At 42.8% G+C, this 23,568-nt stretch overlaps 1 protein-coding gene across 1 annotated transcript; it reads right to left on the reverse strand.

Annotated features, from left to right (window-relative positions):
- Window positions 1-652: 652 nt before the first annotated feature.
- On the reverse strand, window positions 653-23,074 carry sort1b (sortilin 1b). Its single transcript, XM_030733553.1, has 20 exons — window positions 22,495-23,074; window positions 20,976-21,035; window positions 20,741-20,814; window positions 20,549-20,651; window positions 20,254-20,415; window positions 19,940-20,013; window positions 18,949-18,998; window positions 18,549-18,676; window positions 17,857-18,001; window positions 17,111-17,266; window positions 16,695-16,801; window positions 15,667-15,769; window positions 15,369-15,540; window positions 14,631-14,821; window positions 14,280-14,469; window positions 13,987-14,103; window positions 13,288-13,396; window positions 2,433-2,542; window positions 2,120-2,249; window positions 653-1,806 (listed from the first exon to the last, which is right to left on the reverse strand). The coding sequence occupies exons 1-20, from the start codon at window positions 22,789-22,791 to the stop codon at window positions 1,792-1,794; spliced, it is 2,493 nt and encodes an 830-aa protein (XP_030589413.1). The 5' UTR covers window positions 22,792-23,074; the 3' UTR covers window positions 653-1,791.
- Window positions 23,075-23,568: the final 494 nt, after the last annotated feature.

Raw genomic sequence — 23,568 nt, forward strand, 5'->3', positions numbered from 1 at the left:
TGTCAAAGTAGCTAGTATTAAATCTCATACCAACATAGAAAAAAAAAACAGGTTATTTTCTTTTCAAAGCTGTGGATATAAGTATTACTGAAAGTTTACATGCAGTTCGGTGGGAGCTCATATAAAACAGACATTTACCGCTCAAGAATTAATCTTCGGCAACAAGTGCAACTTAGGGATGTCACTGACATACAAGATGAAAGTAGTTACATGTTCAGTGATATAAATAAAAATCAGCAAATAGATGCTGGCCACACCTTAAGTCCTCACACCAGGCACTTGTATAACCACATCCAATTTACTGCACTCTGAACTCTGAGCTTGTCACAAATAAATTTTAACACAAGCCAGACAAATAATTGTGCAACAAATGTTTGCAAGGAAAAAAAAAAATACATAAGACAGATTTGTTAAGACTGACTAAAAACAAAACAGCAGTTTACTATAACTTCAAATTCAGATAACTGCTCCCCAAACAGCAAAACTCTTGCATGGTATTGCCTCTTATCGAGCCATGTCTAAAGCAGGAATTATGCTATACAACGCACACATATACATATAAATATATATATCATTTTTGTTTTCATATTGCTCCTGTGTTTCCAGACCCAAATGATATTAACTTTGTTATAGGTTTGTGTGGTTTTTAAAAAAAAAAAAAAAAAAAAGAATTTTTACACTCAAACTTTAATAATTTCTGCAGTTTCTGAACATCTTCAAACCACCATCTGTTAGTAGAAAAGCTGCTTAATTGTCTTATCACAATAGGTCACATTTAAGAAAAACCTTAAACTACAAACTCCTAACATTACAAATGGCCTTGTGCTTTAGGCAGTGAAGACTGCAGACAAAGTTTTAAACAAATTCTGTCCGGAAACAGACATACTCAACTACCCTTACCATTAACGCACAATGACATCAGTTCAACAAACAAAACTAAAAACAACATGTTCTAATAGGACTTTTTCATGTGCGTGGACAATGAATGGAATGTATCTAAAAATTATTGCTATAAAATGTTATGAAATGGAAATTTCCACATATGCCTTATTACTTTAAAGACAAAAATGTACCAAAAATTTGGAAGCTTGTGTTCCAAATACAAGATTTCACATTTCAGTGAGCCTTAAGACCCCAAATTTATATCCTCCTGGCCACCGGAGAACAAATAGTTCATTGAAAGTAGGTTGAGAGTCAAGGGGTCTGGAAGAGTTACTAACCAGACACCACCTCTGTGACTTTTTTTTTTTTAAATGTGATTTTATTTACACTTACCAAACTCATACCACATCAAAAAATAAAAGAAAAAAAGAAAAACAGGCTTATGTACAAGTGCATGAGAAAAGGAGTGTGAAGTATTTCCAGGAGCACTCCAAGGTGACAGAAGAGGCAGAACCCATAATGCAGCGGTGGTGGATTTATACAACCGGCTTCTCTTCAAAAGCATTTGCTCTGGTTTTGCTAGCAGTTTAGATTACCACATCAGTTCACCTCCTAAAAATAAATAACTTTGGGATTCAAACTCACTCAACAGAATCAATAACTGAAGCAAAACACTATAAGACCTCCTTTATAATGCACCTCAACTGTGGCATTAGTCTCAGAAAGCCCCCATACATTCATTAGATTTAACCAATGACAGCAGGACACAGATTCTACATCTGTAGCTGAGGCTGAAGTTTATACTAAAAGGTTAAAAGGAAAAGTAACTGGAGACAAGAGTCAGGAACAGCAGTAGGGCACGGGGTCCCTGGGAAACGTGTTGCTCAGCTGCTTGAGAGGTTGTGCCTGCTATTCAAGCAGATCCTGTGCAAAGAGAAGAACATACCAATGAAGTAAGAGGCAACACACGTAAGCAAACAAAGACACATGCAAACATTTACCTTTCCCTTTAACCATAACCAGATATCTATACTGCCCTAGAAAACTTCCTAATAAATAAATTTCAGTTTCTAATGAGCTGAAACATTTAAATGTTGTTTTTTTTAATGTAAACAACATAAAAATAAACAGGCAATGAACACCTCGTGTTTTTATGATCATAAATCTAACCACTAATCCTATTCCTGATGTCCATTTGTTAAATTTCCCAAAAGGGAAGAAAAGTTATCCACTGTACCTCATCGGAGTCATCATGAAACTGTATTTTGCCGTTCTGAGTGTGGTTGGTCTCCAGCGGGTCGTCCATCCCATCGGTGGCATTCTCCTCAACATGCTGCTGTAGCACAGAGTACCTGTGAACCAAGAACCTGCAGGGCACAGTTACACATTGCTCAGGTTAATCAAAGCCATTTTAAAAAATATATCCAAAGCAGACACAATGAGCATTTTTAAAAATGAGAATATAAAGTTTGTTAAGTTGGACATATTTTCCTGTAGACAGGCTTAGGTTATCCACTGGAGTAAAATCACGTGTGACAAAGTACACTAACCTGCCGCCACAGACATATTTCTTGACAAAGACAAGTCCTGCTGCAATACTCAGAAGTATGACTATGATGACTGTTATCACAATGGGTACAGGCTTGGAGATACTGTTCCCCTGTGAACGTAAGAGCAAACAAAAAAGAACATGGCAGTATAGGAAGAGATATTCTTGCATGAACAAAGAAAATTAAAATTAAAGCCGCAAGCGGCGTTTTACGGCCCTCGCTGCCTGCGCGACCGCCAAACCCAGCGCGAGCCGCAAGTGAGCCCCCGCGAACCCCCAGCGAGCCACCTACGAGCTCCGCAAATCTCCAGCCAGCCACCTGCGAGCCCCGCAAACCCCACTGCATGCCGCCCGAGAGCCGCTGCTCCTGCCACCTGCGACCTGCCTTCCCTGCGAACAACGTGCCCTGCAAACAGCCTGCAACCCACCTGCGAGCCACCTGAGATCCCCCTTCAAGCTGTCAGAGAGCCACCTGTTCTGCCAAATGTAATCCCCACTGGCAAAAGATGAAAATCTTGGCAAGGATGGACATGATAACACTGGTGAATCTATCTATTTGACTGTTGCGAAGTGTTCTACCTTTTTTCATGCATTTCAGAAAACCTAAATGTGATTCCCACCATCTAATGCTTTTGTTCCATCTGTAGGGGGCACTAGTGCACTTGTTGCTCTGAATCCACAAATCTAAATTAAGTCTTGTCCAGTACATAAGGGAAAGGAAATGGCAAGCAAAGTGCAGAAAGAGTGCGTGAGTGATTGCGCAATACGTGTGACAAGGTTGTGGTTTGTCCATAGTGACGTCATGTTGACATTGGGGTGGTGGTCACGGCTGCAGCGTGCAAAAAAGGGCATAGGTCTGATTGACTTTTCTGATCAGGAGTATCTGAAGAACATGTAAAAAAATTTTTATGCATTTCAAAGAAAGTAATGCGGTGGACCTCCATACAAAATTTCAGTTTCTTCTGTAGGGGGCGCTATTGCAGCAATCGCCTTTGTTTCTCCACTTATGGATTCAGTGTAGGTGTGTTCATAAATGATTCCATTTTGGGGCAGATCGGGCAAAGCACGTGCGATTGATGGCAGGAAAGAGGACAGAAATTTTTGGTCAAACGAACGCCAAATTCAGGGGCCTCGTGTGACAAGCCCGTTGAATTGAATACGAAGCCTTCGATAACTTTGGATGCCCCATGTCTCTAGATAATGCTGAGCCATTTTGGGTTTAGTGGGTCAAATGCCCTAGGAGAAGTTCGCGCAAATACGAGGTGTCCAACAGTGCAAAATTGGCAAAAACAGAATTTCAAGCCAAGCTAGCGGATTTCCTGTGGGAATGTGGACATGGGTCTCATTGAGTTTTTTGATCGTGCTGGGGTACAGAATGTTTGTCTCGAATTGCATGCATGTCTGAGAAAGTAAATTGTTGGCTCCCCATATAAACGCAATGCACATTTGCGGTGTGGTGGCGCGTGTGGCGTGCAAAATTGGGCATAGGTCTGATAGGCTTTTCTGACCAGGAGGATCTGAAGATTGTGTAAAAAAATTTTCATGCATACCAGAGAAACTAATTTTGTGGACCCCCATACAAATTTTCATTTTGTTCTGTAGGGGGCGCTATGGCATCAATCGACGTGGTTTCTGCACTTATGGATTCAGTGTAGGTGTGTTCATAAATGATTCCATTTTGGGGCAGATTGGGCAAAGGATGTGCGATTGATGGCAGGAAAGAGGACCGGAATTATTGGTCAAACGAAGGCCAACTTCAGGGGCCTAGTGTGACAAGACAATTGAAATGAATACGAAGCCTTCGATAACTTTAGATGCCCTATGTCTCTAAATGATGCTGAGCCATTTTGGTGTTTGTGGGTCAATGCTGTAGGAGAAGTTCGCGCAAATACAAGGTGAGCGAAATTGCTGACTCGGCGAAAGCCAAATTTCAAGTCAACCTGGTGGATTTCCTGTGGGTCATGGAGGGGTGCCTCAAGAGGATTTATTGTTTGTCCAGACATGCTCTATGTGTGACGAGAATTTCATGAATCTAGGGCAAACTTGAATTTGGCCTCTCCCATAGGGGCCCGAAAAATGAAATTTCCAGGGGGCGCAGTGTAGCCGTGTTTTTGAGTTAGTTTGTGGCGACATTAAAATACGTAATTTTTCGCCAGACCTGACCACCATGCAAAAAATGGTGACTTTTCGCGCATGTTCAGGGGGTCAAAATTGGGTTCAAAGAGAGAGAAAGTATAATAATAATTAAAGCCGCAAGCGGCGTTTTACGGCCCTCGCTGCCTGCGCGACCGCCAAACCCAGCGCGAGCCGCAAGTGAGCCCCCGCGAACCCCCAGCAAGCCACGTACGAGCTCCGCAAATCTCCAGCCAGCCACCTGCGAGCCCCGCAAACCCCACTGCATGCCGCCTGAGAGCCGCTGCTCCTGCAACCTGCGACCTGCCTTCCCTGCGAACAACGTGCCCTGCAAACAGCCTGCAACCCACCTGCGAGCCACCTGAGATCCCCCTTCAAGCTGTCAGAGAGCCACCTGTTCTGCCAAATGGAATCCCCACTGGCAAAAGATGAAAATCTTGGCAAGGATGGACATGATAACACTGTTGAATCTATCTATTTGACTGTTGCGAAGTTTTCTACCTTTTTTCATGCATTTCAGAAAACCTAAATGTGATTCCCACCATCTAATGCTTTTGTTCCATCTGTAGGGGGCACTAGTGCACTTGTTGCTCTGAATCTACAAATCTAAATTAAGTCTTGTCCAGTACATAAGGGAAAGGAAATTGCAAGCAAAGTGCAGAAAGAGTGCGTGAGTGATTGCGCAATACGTGTGACAAGGTAGTGGTTTCTCCATAGTGACGTCATCTTGCCATTGGGGTGGTGGTCACGGCTGCAGCGTGCAAAATTGGGCATAGGTCTGATTGCCTTTTCTGACCAGGAGGATCTGAAGATTGTGTAAAAAAATTTTCATGCATACCAGAGAAACTAATTTTGTGGACCCCCATACAAATTTTCATTTTGTTCTGTAGGGGGCGCTATGGCATCAATCGACGTGGTTTCTGCACTTATGGATTCAGTGTAGGTGTGTTCATAAATGATTCCATTTTGGGGCAGATCGGGCAAAGCATGTGCGATTGATGGCAGGAAAGAGGACGGGAATTTTTGGTCAAACGAAGGCCAAATTCAGGGGCCTCATGTGACAAGCCCGTTGAATTGAATACGAAGCCTTCGATAACTTTGGATGCCCTATGTCTGTAGATGATGCAGAGCCATTTTGGTGTTAGTGCGTCAAATGCCCTAGGAGAAGTTCGAGCAAATATGAGGTGTCCAACAATGCAAAATTGGCAAAAACAGAATTTCAAGCCAAGCTAGCGGATTTCCTGTGGGAATGTGGGTATGGGTCTCATTGAGTTTTTTGATCGTGCTGGGGTACAGAATGTTTGTCTCGAATTGCATGCATGTCTGAGAAAGTAAATTGTTGGCTCCCCATAGAAACGCAACGCACATTTGCGGTGTGGTGGCGCGTGTGGCGTGCAAAATTGGGCATAGGTCTGATAGGCTTTTCTGACCAGGAGGATCTGAAGATTGTGTAAAAAAATTTTCATGCATACCAGAGAAACTAATTTTGTGGACCCCCATACAAATTTTCATTTTGTTCTGTAGGGGGCGCTATGGCATCAATCGACGTGGTTTCTGCACTTATGGATTCAGTGTAGGTGTGTTCATAAATGATTCCATTTTGGGGCAGATCGGGCAAAGCATGTGCGATTGATGGCAGGAAAGAGGACCGGAATTATTGGTCAAACGAAGGCCAACTTCAGGGGCCTAGTGTGACAAGACAATTGAAATGAATACGAAGCCTTCGATAACTTTAGATGCCCTATGTCTCTAAATGATGCTGAGCCATTTTGGTGTTTGTGGGTCAAATGCTGTAGGAGAAGTTCGCGCAAATACAAGGTGAGCGAAATTGCTGACTCGGCAAAAGTCAAATTTCAAGTGAACCTGGTGGATTTCCTGTGGGTCATGCAGGGGTGCCTCAAGAGGATTTTTTGTTTGTCCTGACATGATCTATTTGTGACGAGAATTTCATGAATCTAGGGCAAACTTGAATTTGGCCTCTCCCATAGGGGCCCGAAAAATGAAATTTCCAGGGGGCGCAGTGTAGCCGTGTTTTTGAGTTAGTTTGTGGCGACATTAAAATACGTAATTTTTCGCCAGACCTGACCACCATGCAAAAAATGGTGACTTTTCGCGCGTGTTCAGGGGGTCAAAATTGGGTTCAAAGAGAGAGAAAGTATAATAATAATAAAGAAAAATAATAATAAAGAATTAAAGCCGCAAGCGGCGTTTTACGGCCCTCGCTGCCTGCGCGACCGCCAAACCCAGCGCGAGCCGCAAGTGAGCCCCCGCGAACCCCCAGCGAGCCACCTACGAGCTCCGCAAATCTCCAGCCAGCCACCTGCGAGCCCCGCAAACCCCACTGCATGCCGCCTGAGAGCCGCTGCTCCTGCAACCTGCGACCTGCCTTCCCTGCGAACAACCTGCCCTGCAAACAGCCTGCAACCCACCTGCGAGCCACCTGAGATCCCCCTTCAAGCTGTCAGAGAGCCACCTGTTCTGCCAAATGTAATCCCCACTGGCAAAAGATGAAAATCTTGGCAAGGATGGACATGATAACACTGTTGAATCTATCTATTTGACTGTTGCGAAGTTTTCTACCTTTTTTCATGCATTTCAGAAAACCTAAATGTGATTCCCACCATCTAATGCTTTTGTTCCATCTGTAGGGGGCACTAGTGCACTTGTTGCTCTGAATCCACAAATCTAAATTAAGTCTTGTCCAGTACATAAGGGAAAGGAAATGGCAAGCAAAGTGCAGAAAGAGTGCGTGAGTGATTGCGCAATACGTGTGACAAGGTTGTGGTTTGTCCATAGTGACGTCATGTTGACATTGGGGTGGTGGTCACGGCTGCAGCGTGCAAAAAGGGCATAGGTCTGATTGACTTTTCTGATCAGGAGTATCTGAAGAACATGTAAAAAAATTTTCATCAAGAATCAAGAATCAAGAATCAAGAATGCCTTTATTAGTCCCACAAATGGGGAAATTGCAGTTAACAGAACATCCATCCAAAACAAAAACATAACACAGACAGGGGGGGACAGATGTCTGAGGTCATGCAACCGTTTCACAACGGCGCTACCTTTAGCAGAGAGACAGAAAGAGATACATTGGGATAGTTAGGTTCAAAAAAATCATCTCATACTGTGTTCATAAAGAACACCTTACGAGGTTCCAAAAAACACCTCAGCAAAAGCATATTGCACATATAAAGCCGGGATAGCAGTATGGTGGGTAGGGTCAGGGTCAGGAGGGGACGCAGACGGAGACGAGAGGGTGGGGGCATTGTGGAGCCCAGATGCCAGCTCTCAGGCAAACAGTTTGCTGATAGTGATGGAAGATCATCAGCAGCCTTGGTACACCAGATCCAGCTTCACAAATCACAGAGAGGGCTGAGGGGGATAGCGGCCTTCACACATAGTTCTGGAGAGATATGATTGCCAGCCAAGGCCGGCTAGGGAGCCGAATTCTGATAATGCAGGTGTTGTTTTGGAACAGGCTGCTTGTTTTTTCAACAGCCTTCAGTCTCACTGGGAAACCATTCAATAAATCCAATAATCCAAATTCATTAGTTACCGTCCTCACTGAGCAGAACCGTACCTTATCTCCAGATCGAACCCCTCTCACCTGCTACTCCCCAAGTCTATGGCTCAGGTTCATCAGGCTTTGAGTCTGAGTCTGTACCATTCTGGTCAGCCCATCCACCTGGGTCGGCAGCCTCTGCAGATGTCGAACTGCCGTCCAGGTTTTCTTGATTTCACGGTAAATCAGGTATCCTCCAAGCCCAAACAGAAAAGATACCGCTACCAGATAGCCAAATATGTAAGCGTCTTCCACGTCTTCCACCTCTAGGGCCGAGAAGCACACAGGTCTCCACGAGCTCCAAGAGTCGATGACGTATCCAACCGGGTCTGTTCCACTCGGACACGCAGGCTCCCCTTTCCCAGATCTCATAGTGGAAAAAATTCGATCCATGGTCTTGAAGGCCCAGTTTGCCAAATCCATATTGCTCTCAATCTTATTCTTATTCGAACAGTGTGCAAGAGACGCTCTCACAGCAAGCAGCAAGCAGGAAAGATAGGGAGGGCAGGGAGAGAGATAGAATGCGACCGTCCCCGTCAGAGGCTGGAGCAAGAGTCATGCATTTCAAAGAAAGTAATGCGGTGGACCTCCATACAAAATTGCAGTTTCTTCTGTAGGGGGCGCTATTGCAGCAATCGCCATTGTTTCTCCACTTATGGATTCAGTGTAGGTGTGTTCATAAATGATTCCATTTTGGGGCAGATCGGGCAAAGCACGTGCGATTGATGGCAGGAAAGAGGACAGACATTTTTGGTCAAACGAATGCCAAATTCAGGGGCCTCGTGTGACAAGCCCGTTGAATTGAATACGAAGCCTTCGATAACTTTGGATGCCCTATGTCTCTAGATTATGCAGAGCCATTTTGGTGTTAGCGCGTCAAATGCCCTAGGAGAAGTTCGCGCAAATAGGAGGTGTCCAACAGTGCAAAATTGGCAAAAACAGAATTTCAAGCCAAGCTAGCGGATTTCCTGTGGGAATGTGGACATGGGTCTCATTGACTTTTTTGATCGTGCTGGGGTACAGAATGTTTGTCTCGAATTGCATGCATTTCTGAGAAAGTAAATTGTTGGCTCCCCATATAAACGCAACGCACATTTGCGCTGTGGTGGCGCGTGTGGCGTGCAAAATTGGGCATAGGTCTGATTGCCTTTTCTGACCAGGAGGATCTGAAGATTGTGTACAAAAATTTTCATGCATACCAGAGAAACTAATTTTGTGGACCCCCATACAAATTTTCATTTTGTTCTGTAGGGGGCGCTATGGCATCAATCGACGTGGTTTCTGCACTTATGGATTCAGTGTAGGTGTGTTCATAAATGATTCCATTTTGGGGCAGATCGGGCAAAACATGTGTGATTGATGGCAGGAAAGAGGACCGGAATTTTTGGTCAAACGAACGCCAAATTCAGGGGCCTCGTGTGACAAGCCCGTTGAATTGAATACGAAGCCTTCGATAACTTTAGATGCCCTATGTCTCTAAATGATGCTGAGCCATTTTGGTGTTTGTGGGTCAAATGCTGTAGGAGAAGTTCGCGCAAATACAAGGTGAGCGAAATTGCTGACTCGGCGAAAGCCAAATTTCAAGTCAACCTGGTGGATTTCCTGTGGGTCATGCAGGGGTGCGTCAAGAGGATTTTTTGTTTGTCCTGACATGATCTATGTGTGACGAGAATTTCATGAATCTAGGGCAAACTTGAATTTGGCCTGTCCCATAGGGGCCCGAAAAATGAAATTTCCAGGGGGCGCAGTGTAGCCGTGTTTTTGAGTTAGTTTGTGGCAACATTAAAATACGTAATTTTTCGCCAGACCTGACCACCATGCAAAAAATGGTGAGTTTTCGCGCATGTTCAGGGGCTCAAAATTGGGTTCAAAGAGAGAGAAAGTATAATAATAATAAAGAAAAATAATAATAATAATAATAATAATTAAAGCCGCAAGCGGCGTTTTACGGCCCTCGCTGCGTGCGCGACCGCCAAACCCAGCGCGAGCCGCAAGTGAGCCCCCGCGAACCCCCCGCGGGCCCCCGACGCGCTCCGCAAATCTCCAGCCAGCCACCTGCGAGCCCCGCAAACCCCACTGCATGCCGCCTGAGAGCCGCTGCTCCTGCAACCTGCGACCTGCCTTCCCTGCGAACAACGTGCCCTGCAAACAGCCTGCTACCCACCTGCGAGCCACCTGAGATCCCCCTTCAAGCTGTCAGAGAGCCACCTGTTCTGCCAAATGTAATCCCCACTGGCAAAAGATGAAAATCTTGGCAAGGATGGACATGATAACACCGTTGAATCTATCTATTTGACTGTGGCGAAGTTTTCTACCGTTTTTCATGCATTTCAGAAAACCTAAATGTGATTCCCACCATCTAATGCTTTTGTTCCATCTGTAGGGGGCACTAGTGCACTTGTTGCTCTGAATCCACAAATCTAAATGAAGTCTTGTACAGTACATAAGGGAAAGGAAAATGCAAGCAAAGTGCAGGAAGAGTGCGTGAGTGATTGCGCAATACGTGTGACAAGGTTGTGGTCTCTCCATAATGATGTCATCTTGACATTGGGGTGGTGGTCACGGCTGCAGCGTGCAAAATAGGGCATAGGTCTGATTGACTTTTCTGATCAGGAGTATCTGACGAACATGTAAAAAAATTTTCATGCATTTCAAAGAAACCAATGCGGTGGACCACCATACAAAATTTCAGTTTCTTCTGCAGGGGGCGCTATTGCAGCAATCGCCATTGTTTCTCCACTTATGGATTCAGTGTAGGTGTGTTCATAAATTATTCCATTTTGGGGCAGATCGGGCAAAGCACGTGCGATTGATGACAGGAAAGAGTACGGGAATTTTTGGTCAAACGACCGCCAAAGTCAGGGGCCTCATGTGACAAGCCCGGTGAATTGAATACGAAGCCTTCGATAACTTTGGATGCCCTATGTCTCTAGATGATGCAGAGGCATTTTGGTGTTAGCGCGTCAAATGCCCTAGGAGAAGTTCGAGCAAATATGAGGTGTCCAACAGTGCAAAATTGGCAAAAACAGAATTTCAAGCCAAGCTAGCGGATTTCCTGTGGGAATGTGGGCATGGGTCTCATTGACTTTTTTGATCGTGCTGGGGTACAGAATGTTTGTCTCGAATTGCATGCATGTCTGAGAAAGTAAATTGTTGGCTCCCCATATAAACGCAACGCACATTTGCGGTGTGGTGGCGCCTGTGGCGTGCAAAATTGGGCATAGGTCTGATTGCCTTTTCTGACCAGGAGGATCAGAAGATTGTGTAAAAAAATTGTCATGCATACCAGAGAAACTAATTTTGTGGACCCCCATACAAATTTTCATTTTGTTCTGTAGGGGGGCGCTATGGCATCAATCGACGTGGTTTCTGCACTTATGGATTCAGTGTAGGTGTGTTCATAAATGATTCCATTTTGGGGCAGATCGGGCAAAGCATGTGCGATTGATGGCAGGAAAGAAGACCGGAATTTTTGGTCAAACGAAGGCCAACTTCAGGGGCCTAGTGTGACAAGACCATTGAATTGAATACGAAGCCTTCGATAACTTTAGATGCCCTATGTCTCTAAATGATGCTGAGCCGTTTTGGTGTTTGTGGGTCAAATGCTGTAGGAGAAGTTCGCGCAAATACAAGGTGAGCGAAATTGCTGACTCGGCGAAAGCCAAATTTCAAGTCAACCTGGTGGATTTCCTGTGGGTCATGGAGGGGTGCCTCAAGAGGATTTATTGTTTGCCCAGACATGCTCTATGTGTGACGAGAATTTCATGACTCTAGGGCAAACTTGAATTTGGCCTCTCCCATAAGGGCACCGAAAAATGAAATTTCCAGGGGGCGCTGTGGAGCCGTGTTTTGGAGTTAGTTTGTGGCGACATTAAAATACGTAATTTTTCGCCAGACCTGACCACCATGCAAAAAATGGTGACTTTTCGTGCACATTCAGGGGGTCAAATTTGGGTTCAAAGAGAGAGAAAGTATAATAATAATAAAGAAAAATAATAATAAAGAATAATGGAGAATTCGAGCAAAAACAATTAGGCGTTTTCCCAGTCACCCCGACGCATACCTTTTCGGAAACGTCTCGACCTGACCCACGTCCCTATGAGGTCAGGGGTCACTGGCGACCGCGTCCCATGCGACCGTGGGGATTTTAACGCATTTTGGGGTATGTGGCATAGTGAATCCAATAGGCTCCTCGCCGAGACTTCGTCGGCTCGGGCCTAATAATAAAGAATAATGGAGAATTCGAGCAAAAACAATTAGGCGTTTTCCCAGTCACCCCGACGCATACCTTTTCGGAAACGTCTCGTCCTGACCCACGTCCCTATGAGGTCAGGGGTCACTGGCGACCGCGTCCCATGCGCCCGTGGGGATTTTAACGCATTTTGGGGTATGTGGCATAGTGAATCCAATAGGCTCCTCGCCGAGACTTCGTCGGCTCGGGCCTAATAATGGAGAATTCGAGCAAAAACAATTAGGCGTTTTCCCAGTCACCCCGACGCATACCTTTTCGGAAACGTCTCGACCTGACCCACGTCCCTATGAGGTCGGGGGTCACTGGCGACCGCGTCCCATGCGACCGTGGGGATTTTAACGCATTTTGGGGTATGTGGCATAGTGAATCCAATAGGCTCCTCGCCGAGACTTCGTCGGCTCGGGCCTAATAAAGAAAAATAATAATAAAGAATAATGGAGAATTCGAGCAAAAACAATTAGGCGTTTTCCCAGTCACCCCGACGCATACCTTTTCGGAAACGTCTCGACCTGACCCACGTCCCTATGAGGTCGGGGGTCACTGGCGACCGCGTCCCATGCGACCGTGGGGATTTTAACGCATTTTGGGGTATGTGGCATAGTGAATCCAATAGGCTCCTCGCCGAGACTTCGTCGGCTCGGGCCTAATAATAATAAAAAAAAAAAAAAAGCTTCATTGAGCTGCTCCCTTATTTACAAAGGGTCACCTCAGCAGACTGCTCTGTATATTTGATTTGGCATTTTTACACCAGATTCCCTTCTTGGTGCATCTGTGTCTCTTCCCAGTCTCAAATTGGAGATCATTTGCATGTTACACAAATGTGTAAACAACTACACTATGGAACCACTACTATGCCTGCATGAATACATGTATAATATTTACAGTAAGTAAGTATGCAGAGATACTGACCACAAATTCTTGGTTGACCAGGTCACTCACACACCTCTTGCTGAGGTCAATCTCTTCACGCTTAGGTGTCTTTCCTCCCTCACATTTATCTCCAGGGATTTTCCTGTAGCTGTGGACCAAGAGCACATTGGGGATTGCATCATCACTCTATCAAGAGTGCATGATAGTTGGGGATTTGGCCGTGGCCTCGACTGACAGAAACTGAATAAGAAGAATCTTCCTGTTAATAACCCAGTTCTGAAAGCTGTTCCCAGCAGGCCGTATTTATGCTCATTCTACAGGTTAAGAAGTTATGTTGCATAAGCAAAGCCTTGATATATTTTTCTAAAACTACATGGATGACTGAAGAAAATTAAAAAAAAAAAAAAAAAAAAAAAAAAACAACACTTTTTATAAATCAGTAGGTGCGCAGTAAGACAAACAAGACTAACCAAAAATGCACTTTGTACTTTTTGCACTCTTACTTATTAACAACATGAGTCTCACCATCACCCTCATCTACTTCCTCTGACTACTCTCTGCATGACAGTTACTTCCTGATTCTCATCTCTCGCTTGGAAAAAAAAAGTTTCACATTTTAATCTACATATTATCTGTTTAACTATTGTTAAAAAAAAAAGTCAGATGGTACTGATCAAAGCAAATGATTGTCAGCAACTGCTGTTCTCTTGCATATGGAGGCCAAAGCTGAAGCCTTACCCACTAGTCTGCAATAGCTCCTCTTTGCCCTGCAGACAGAACTCCAACACTTTGCCTTGCAGGTCCGGCTGCTCCACACACTCTGAGCTGTTCTCTTTACGGTAGTATCCAAAGTCGCTGCAAACAGTCAGTAAGGAAGGGTGGCCAAAGTAACTTACTCAGTCCTCAGTACATTTTAGTTATTCTTGAAGCTGCAATTGTATAACATTATATGCTGATATCTGACAGTAAGTGAGGATGACACTAAGTTGAGGATTTTGACAGTTTGAGCATGTGACTGAGTGAAGTCTTACCACATGAAGTCATCCAGGGTGCACAGACACGGGCTTGGCTGAGTGTTAACTTTGTAATCGCGCCCGTTCCAGCAAACTGAGTCCTTTCTGAGACGCAAGAACGTCTCTTTGTAGCCCAGCAAGCAACCGTCATTGGGATCACTGAGATCATCAGAGTGGGCCAACCACTGCACATAGTCACTGTCTCCACCTTAAAAAAAAAAAAAAAAAGTTTTATTATATTATATTTTATATTATATTATATTATATATATTATATATATAAAATTTTTTTTTTTTTTTTAAATATTACACCATGTGTAACTTCAAACAAAACACATTTAAAAAAATATCTTTAAATCATATTACTCACAGTTTCTGGTGAGAAGTTCCCTGAAATCAATGGTAAAGGAGGTCCAATATTGGCTAATGAAAGAGTCTGTGTAGCCCCAGATGCTAACATTCATAGAGCGAGCTCCTGGCTCTGACGCCAGCCCGGTAAAGTAGATTGGTTCGTTGGTGAAGGTGTACTCATTCCAGCACTGTCCTTCATCAGTAGAAAATCTGGCAGAACATCAAAAATTGTTTCTAACATCATCATAACCAACATCAGCAAATAAAAGTATCAGCATTCTATTTGTTAGACATTCACACACATTCACACTTATGGGCAATTTAGAATCACCAATTAACCTAAACCCACTAACTGCATGTGTTTGGACTGCAGGAGGAAGCTGGAGTACCCAGAGAGAACCCACACTCACTGAGCCAGACGGTGGATTTGAACCTAGAACTTTCTTGCAAGCCACCGCACCACTGTGCTGCCTCACATTATAATCTTGTGCATCCATATTGATTATTATAGCAGTTGAGACCTATTCCAAGTGATAAATAATACATAACAGGTCCAACCTAGTAAGATTACTATTCTGAGATTTATGGAAAAGTGACCAGAGTTCTGATTTTTGACATTAAACAGACGTTTTCAGATGCCATCAAATTAACGGAAAGATGTGAATTTCCATTTAATTCAGGACACATTCAGGTAGGAATGTATAAAAGTAAATACTGGTCAAACAGAAATCTGCTGTTCCCTGTAACTGTAACTCACTTTATCTTGTTGACAGGATTTGTGGTGCTGTGCTCCACAGCCACCAGCAGACCTCCTGAATCCAGAATAGCATAGTGATGGGGTCCATCAAGAGCCTTAATCCAGGTATAGCCGCCGTCGTCAGACACATACACATCCGGTCTCATCACTGAGATAGCGTCACCAACACTTCCTGATAAACCAGATACAAATATAAAAATGTTAGACAGGCCAAAAAACAAAAAAACAACTTCTCATTTTAAAGATGAATAACATCAAGTTTAAAAAAAAAAATTCTTATCAAAGCTTTGAGATTTACCGTGAGCTATGATGAGACCCACAGCATTTGGTTCAGTCAGAGGCAGCATGGGGATGTTCAGCTTCTGAGAAGTACTGTAAGCTGCATGGATGTGAAGACTGCACTGCAGACATAAACCAAACACGATTTGGTATCTGGCTATTTATAGTATTAACTAGAGCTGGGCAGTATACCAGATGTACTGGCCCTAGCTTCCAAATACCACTATATCTGTGACCACAAACACAGAGGCTTTTCAAGTGCCTTTAATGAATTATATTATTGGCTACTGATAACAGCACATACAGAGGGGCCTTTATTATCTGTAAACCCTTCTCATGTGTTTTTAATCATATGGCTCACACACACACATAATAATAATAATACAAGACAATTAATATTCCACAGATACCTCTATTCAACACGCAAACATCGTGACACACAAAAATTTGCGAAGCATAACTATTTCTAACACTAATAACCATACATTTATAAAATTAGATGAATGAAAGAAATGCTGATTAATGCTAGCTGAGTAGGTAGCAGCTGGGAGGAGCTCTGTCGCTACAGCAGTAAAGGCCAGTGGCACAGTGTGGGGCAAATTATGAGGAAGCTATGTGAAACAATAACCCTAAACCACTGGGTTACATTCCAAATCCTCCATCATACAAGATGTGGACACCTTACCTCACTTTTTAAACACACACACAAAAATTCCTAAAAAATAAGCCACTGTAAATGTATATAAAGGCTCAGTTTTACAGAAATAATAATAATAATAATAATAATAATAATAATAATAATAATACCACCATGATATACTCATGATATACTGAAACTGCCAGTATAAAAATCTTTGGTCATACAACCCAGCGTTAGCATTAACAATGAAATCACAATCTGTACTTGAAAACTGATTTATCAGAGCTCAGTTTGATACTATAGCTTAGAGACATACACAAAAGTTTTCATTAGGACAGATCAATTTTGTTGTTTTCCTCTAGACACAACTTCCTATATTTTCTCCTTTTATTTATTTATTTTTTTACCTTGTCTGGGTCCTTGGCTGTAGCATCACACTTGCTGTTGGCAGGTTTCTGGAGGGGTATCCACTCCCCTCCCTGATCAAAGGACACCACAGACTGCACAGAGTTATCTGGAACAACAAAATAAAACTTTTACAGTTGCAGAAATTTTCTTTTGGAAGTTCCTGTCTAGAAACAGCATGTGGGGAAAAAACTGAAATTTAATACATTAAAAATAAGTAATGGGAAGCAATGCGATGGTCAGAGTTATACTGTGTGCGAGGCTTAGCTGGTGCTCAGATGCACTGAGCAGCTAATTAAATATTTACCCAACACCCTCCCTCTGGTATACAAGGGAGAAGTCACACGTGTGTGTTTCTAGGGGAATTTCAGTACACGCATGTGTTATTTCTTTATCCGAGAACATCGAGTAGAGCTACCTTCAGCCAGGACACTGGTGATGAAAACTCCTCTTAGGGAAGTGACATTGGTGAAGTCTGTATCGCCCCCCGTGGTGGTATAAAGGTGGCGCTCCAGTGACTTGGAGTACACAGTGCCGCGATCGTCTGAGACATAGACTGTACCAAATCCTGTATCTGTAGGCGGAAAAAAAATGTATTAAAATATAATGTAAGGTAATAAAACTAGATTGTGTTTCAGGGCTGGTAATAAGATACGCTGAGATGCACTGTCTCAGTCAAGGGTGTGGCATAATAAGCTCTAGGGCCTTTTTAACAAAAGTGATTTGGAAGTGCTGCTTATGCTACCGCTCCAAAGTTTGAGTCACTCCGAAAAGTTTTTCGGAGTGACGGTTTTTGAATGAAGCACATTTTCACTAATAATTTCCTTCCTGTGGTTTTTTCTGGCACACTGTTACCCAACAAGGTTATTATGTTGAAGGTCTAGTTGCTCATGTGAGCACAGATAAAAGAATTAAAGGAGTGCCTGGTGTTCATTGTCTGTATTAGGTCAGCTCAACAATATCATAAATAATTTAATATATTATTAATATTACTTAATAACAATATTATTAACATTACAAAGTTTTACATGTTTAAAAACTGTAATGCAAGTCACAAAGATGCAGCATTATAACTACCGCAGTTTGCATTCAATTCCCCACATGGACAAACGCTAAAAGCTACAACACCACATGCAAACGGATGGAGTTTGTGTATCTGCTGACCTCCTGGCTCATCAACATGCATGAAGACCATTTCATCATTCGCTGCCAGGATAGAGTAGAACTGCTCATGACCAACAGGAGGCAGCTGGGCCATGTTCCAGCTATCACCCTGATCCACGGATACGTGGATCACCCGCAGAGTGCCCTATGGAAAAGGTTTGAAAGGATGAAATGGATGGAGGGAGGTGAGGACAGGAACAGCTTACATATTATTAATATTATTTGCCTGTACATAGGCAAATTAGAAGAACATTTAGCAAGCTATTCTCATATTGCTTTGCATTTGTTTGTGCATGTAAAAGCCTGACAAGTGTTGGAAATTAGTGATAGCTATAAATTCTATGTGCAGTACATCAGTTTCATGCTTTGTGTTGGAACTGTTTTACACTGTCCCATTTAAATAAAAAAATGTAGGCTGCAACAGTAAAATTCAGTAAATACGGCTTATAAGAACAGAGGAACATGAATATCTTTAACAAACATATTGCTTTCAGCCAATTTCTTCATCACTTGTGATGTTAGTTTTAAACTTCCCCATGTGTGTGTAGTTACATAAACTCACTAACGTCTCTTTTACCCAACACAGGGACAAGAACAGCTATTCTGAATATGCCTATACTACAAAATAATAATGTCCTGATAGCCTGATCTTGTTTGCATATTGCCTAGAACTCAACTCACTGTATACTGACCTTGCCCGTCATTATAGATGCAAAGAGGAAGCGTCCGCCGAGGCCAAAAGAGTAGATCTTACTGGCAACAGTCTTGATGGTTTCACCATAGTCCGTCGTCCTCCTCAGATCCAACATTCCTCGATCACCTGAAATAAAATTTGCAACAAGTGCATGCAGATATATAAGTGCAGCTAACAGTTACAAATAGTGTTCAAGAGGAATAACAGGCTAAATCCTGAAAGGATGAAGATATGAATACATCTGAGCAGAAGTGTGCATCAATTTGCTTTCGTTTTTAGTGAAATAATTTACACTACATTTACATCTACAAAAAATAAAAATAGACCAAAGTACATCTCAATTGAGTTTGCATATGTCACATTTTATTGCAGCTTTGGATAGATAAGGGATCACTTACTGCAGGAACCATTGAGGCTGGCTGTAAAGTAGATGGTATTTTTTCTTCCCCTAGAAGCAGAGTGCAGATCATAGAGTGATTACACAGTCAGTGGCATATTTAGCAAAACAGATGTAGGCTGCTTTATTGATAAATATGTCAACAGTATCATAAGAAACAACAATGCACACAGAAGCATTTTTGCAACAAGGAAGAAATCAGGCCTCATGTAAGACTCCACTGTAAGACTTCAGGTCACATGACACTGCTTATCAAATACACCCAACCCTTTATAAATATGTACTTTCTGTTGAGTGTTGTGTTCAGAAAACTCCTGACCCAGATGAAAATGACCCATTTTCCAGCAGCCTGTTAAGCTCAGCGTAATGAAAGGTTATGTTTCAGGAAGACCGCTTTGTACAAGCAGTTCCTCTGGACAGAGTGACCTAGACAATACAGCCTGAAAGGTCAAACTAAAAAGACAGAGAAATGCCAAGATTAGTAAGTGACACATACCAGTAAGAGCCCTGAAAAACAGTTGTGCTGTAAGGGCTTGGCCACAACACAGTTAATTAAATAGTCACTGACTGCAATGCAGTTTTAGTTCCTTTAAAGCCTGAAAGAAAACCACTGAACATGCATGTCTTATAAGCGCAAAAATCTTATGTCTTCCTTTGCTTATCTTAAAAATCAGAAAATGAGCAGGTTGGCATAACTTAGATAAGCAATGAAGCACTATATAGAGAGGTGGAAATTCACTGCCCTCCTCTGCCTGCAATAATTAGGCTGCTGGAGAACCTGAAACTAAAAGTCATTCTGCCTGGCAGGTTGTACAATCGCTTCTTGAAATCTGTGCTGCATGCCATAGCAGTTAGAAAGCATTTTGTTTTCATTCCTCCTTAAAGTCACTAAAAACATTTCCACAAAGCTTGTAGATATTGAATTAAGCTGGTACTTGTTCACAGAGCACCTGAAGAAAATTCTGGTGCAATTGGTTTGTCTTGTTTCTTACCATTTCACCAGACACACCATGTTGTGGATCTTCTTCCAGTTTGAGCCAAAGTCTTCAGACAGCCACAGATCATACTGAGGAAGGAAACAACAAAACTCAAAGTATATCTGCAACAGCCCCGAGTTAGTATGGATGACACTTAACTCTATGCACTAAGCTGGCACACAGACTCCAAAGCAAAGTTTACAAATGTACAAAACAAATAATAAGGTTGTTTACTGAATTATGGGATTAATATGCACAACACAAACTACCTTGAATCCAAACTGGTTCTTTTTCAGACAAAGTACAGACCTTTCATATTTACGACTTACAGTGCTGCTGAGGACAACCAGCACTTTGGAATCCTCAGGGTTGTATGTGATCTGAGTCAAGGGGGTGAAAGGCAAGTTTTGATCGGTGAAGCTCTTTCCAAAGTCATCGGAGACAAAAATGCGAGTCTCAAGGTCTCCAGACACTTCCGCTGTCAGGATCACCTACAAACCAGAGTTCGACAGGATCGTCACAGCAAAGCATTTATAATAGAGGCGGTTCACTTCTGAAATACTCTTTTTGAGTACATGACATAAAAGTGAAGCGAGAGGAGGGCTTGATCAGGATATGGCTTACTTTGCCTGAGTTACTGGGGCTGATTGCGATGCCAAACTCTGATCTGATGAAGGTGTTGTTGATGAGGTTCGTTACATCCTCAAATGACTTTCCGTAGTTCTCACTGGCAGAAAAATTGTTTCAGTCAAATTAAATACAAATAAAATGCATACCACGTCCTTTTGTTCTAACAAGTAAATTCCAAAGAATTACCTTCGATAGAGCTTGGACTGCCCGAGTCTTACCATGAAAAAAGGAACCTGAAAGGTCGTCAAGGCCAGGATAACCTGCCAAGAGTGAAGGGTCAGCTTGAGGAAAGTGGAGCATGCACTATTTATTAACTGTCATTTAGATTCAGTTCACTGAGCCAAGTTTGCTTTAACGACTCCCTAGAGGAACAAAACTGAAGTAAAACATGTTGGGTGCAAATGGCAATAAGTCCACTCACCCCTGTTCCATCTCCAACCCAAGCCAGCGACACCGAGCCACTCAGGTCATGGAATTCAAACTGAGAAAAACAGCAAAAACATGTTCATATGTGTGTAAAATGTATAAAAAGCAAACAGCGAAGGTTGATCAGCATGCCTTAACAGCTGTGTGAACCACATTAAGAAACAGAACAACTACTTCAGCTGAGCTCACAAAAAGGGACAACCTGACACTGTAATAAACTGCAGCTACAGCCCATTTGGGATTTTGCTTCCAGTGTATTTTTGCTTTGACTGGCAGCATGATTCCCCTCATCGTGTGTTCTGGCACAGACGGCATCGTGTACAAAGTGTCTGTTCTGTTATCAGAACAAGCCAGATCTAGCAGCAGATCTAAGGCTTCAAGCAGTTAATTGAAAGACTTCTGAATGCAACTACAGCATACCACAAATCATTTAATTTTGGGGCTATAATTTGGAGGAAATCAAGCCTATTTAGCTGTGGGGCTATAGGAAAAAAAAGTTTTTGTTATCAGAGACCATCCTGGAAGGCTTAAATCTTGAATACTATTTTGTGTCCCGTTATTTTTCAACTGTCACAAAGTGCCTTTTTCAGCATAAGTAAGGGCCAGAAGGAGACTGAGCCTCAGGGAATTCTATCAACCCCAGATTACCTGGACCAAGTACACAAAGACTGCAATGCAAAGTTGATCACATGGCAGTGAAGCCAGGGAAATAAGCAGCACAGGACTCTCGTTTGCATTGTGGAAATTATTGCATTCTTGTGCAGATATTTTATAAACTATGTTAATTCAGATGCTCTCGCTTTCTGCCTTTCTGTGCTGTAAACAAAGAAAAAAAAAGAGTCTCTGAATCTTAACAGACTCTCTATTTTCAGTACCACAGGAACACAGTTTTAATTGCAAAATAACTGCCACACAGTAAGTCACATGGATTCCCACTGCGCCAATTTTCCTGAAGACATTCAGGCATGTTCACCCAGCGAAGGCAGAGAACAGTGGGATCATTTAATACCAGAATACAGCTCCATGCTTAAGACAGTTAACATACAGGTCACAGCCTTTAGTGCGACCTTTGGAGAGGTTAATCGGTCCGGTTGTCATTCTGTGGCACCAACGCAAGTCTAAAGCACGAGGAAGATTCAACAGTGCACCTCACTGCACCAAATATTAAAGAAAAGAAATCATTGTAGCCCAGAGGTGTTAGGCAACAAGGTAATATGATACCTTACATGACTGCCTGAGTCTGGGAAAAGTACAGAGAACACTGCAAAACATTTTTATGGTAATACATAAGGTGTTTTGTTTAAAATCTATTTATGGTTACAAAGTACTGTTTTATATATTCTGGGCTGCAAGGTACGCAGATAAAACAAAGACCGGGGAGCCCACTGGTGAGTACGAGCGCAACGAATAGCCTATTAGGCCTAGTCGTGCACCTGCACCTGCGCATCATCTTCTCTGGGCTCGCGTAATTGTCAGACACGCGAAGTGTAGCAGGACCTCAGCTGGTAACTTACATCGTGGGTGTTGGCTGCCAACTTGGTGGTATATCCTTGTAGAGCTTTACACGAGTCCTCCTCCTCGGTGCTTCTCCTTTTTAGCTTAAGATTTGCTGTTGGAGCCAGCCATGCAGGCAGAGACCTCTTGACGATTTTCGCAGCTTTCTCTTCAATGTTTGAACGCTTTACAAAAACCGACTGTCTGAAAGGGTTGGATCCCAGCTGAAAATCTACACCTGCTGTCAAAGTGCAAGCCGATAACAGCAGGATACCGCGTAGCAATAGTCCCATCCTCGTTACTAGTGTCACCGACATACAAAACAAAGAGGAGGGGGTAAAAAAAAAAAAACACAAAAAAACCCCAAAACGCGTCTTTGTTTTCGTGCCTAGAAATTGAAGGTCGCTACAGCTCTACCGCGGATGACATCAACAAAACAGTAGTCCTCCTGACAGCGACTATTTTGGTCTTTGGAAAACACGGAGCGCCCTCAAAGCTCCGACTGTCTCACTGCGCGGCAGCGAAAATTAAAAAAATAAAAATAAAATTGTAATATTGCAAATCAAATTTTGCTAACACCAATTATTCACAGAGCAACTCCTCAACCAACACGATGCACTGTGACAAACACATATTGTGTCTGCAGGTCGTAATGCAAAGGGAGCCTGCAAAGAGTGACACTATGATTGGCTGGTTTTCCACCATGGCCCACCTATCCGCTCTCCCAATTGGTTCAAAGGCGGTGCCAAAAGAATGGAACGAGTGGAGGAATGGTCTAACGTTTATATACAAGCCAAATTTAACCATATATTTATTCAGAACGATACATATCACACCAATTAACCAATTAACCTAACATACGTGCCTTTGGATTGCGGGAGGACGCCTGCGCGCCTGGAGGAAACCCACGCAGGCACCGGGAAATTTACGCAAACTCCACACAAAAGACCCCAGACCATCAGAAGATGCAGCTTTATCGATCCAGAAATATGACACAGTATATTATATATTATTTGTTCGTGTGTGTGTGTGTGTGTGTTTGAGTACCTGATTGTGTAAAGTCACAAACGTATTTTCCCAGATCTCTAAAAAGA

This window comes from Archocentrus centrarchus, chromosome 7, assembly GCF_007364275.1.
Source record: "Archocentrus centrarchus isolate MPI-CPG fArcCen1 chromosome 7, fArcCen1, whole genome shotgun sequence".
NCBI lineage: Eukaryota > Metazoa > Chordata > Actinopteri > Cichliformes > Cichlidae > Archocentrus > Archocentrus centrarchus.

Coding starts and splice junctions, on each gene's coding strand:
- sort1b (XM_030733553.1), bottom strand. CDS start 22,791: ATGTCGGTGACACTAGTAACGAGGATGGGACTATTGCTACGCGGTATC. Junction 13,397..13,986: donor GAGCTATTGCAGACTAGTGG/GTAAGGCTTCAG, acceptor CTTGGTCCACAG/CTACAGGAAAATCCCTGGAG. Junction 2,543..13,287: donor TGGTCAACCAAGAATTTGTG/GTCAGTATCTCT, acceptor TTACGTTCACAG/GGGAACAGTATCTCCAAGCC.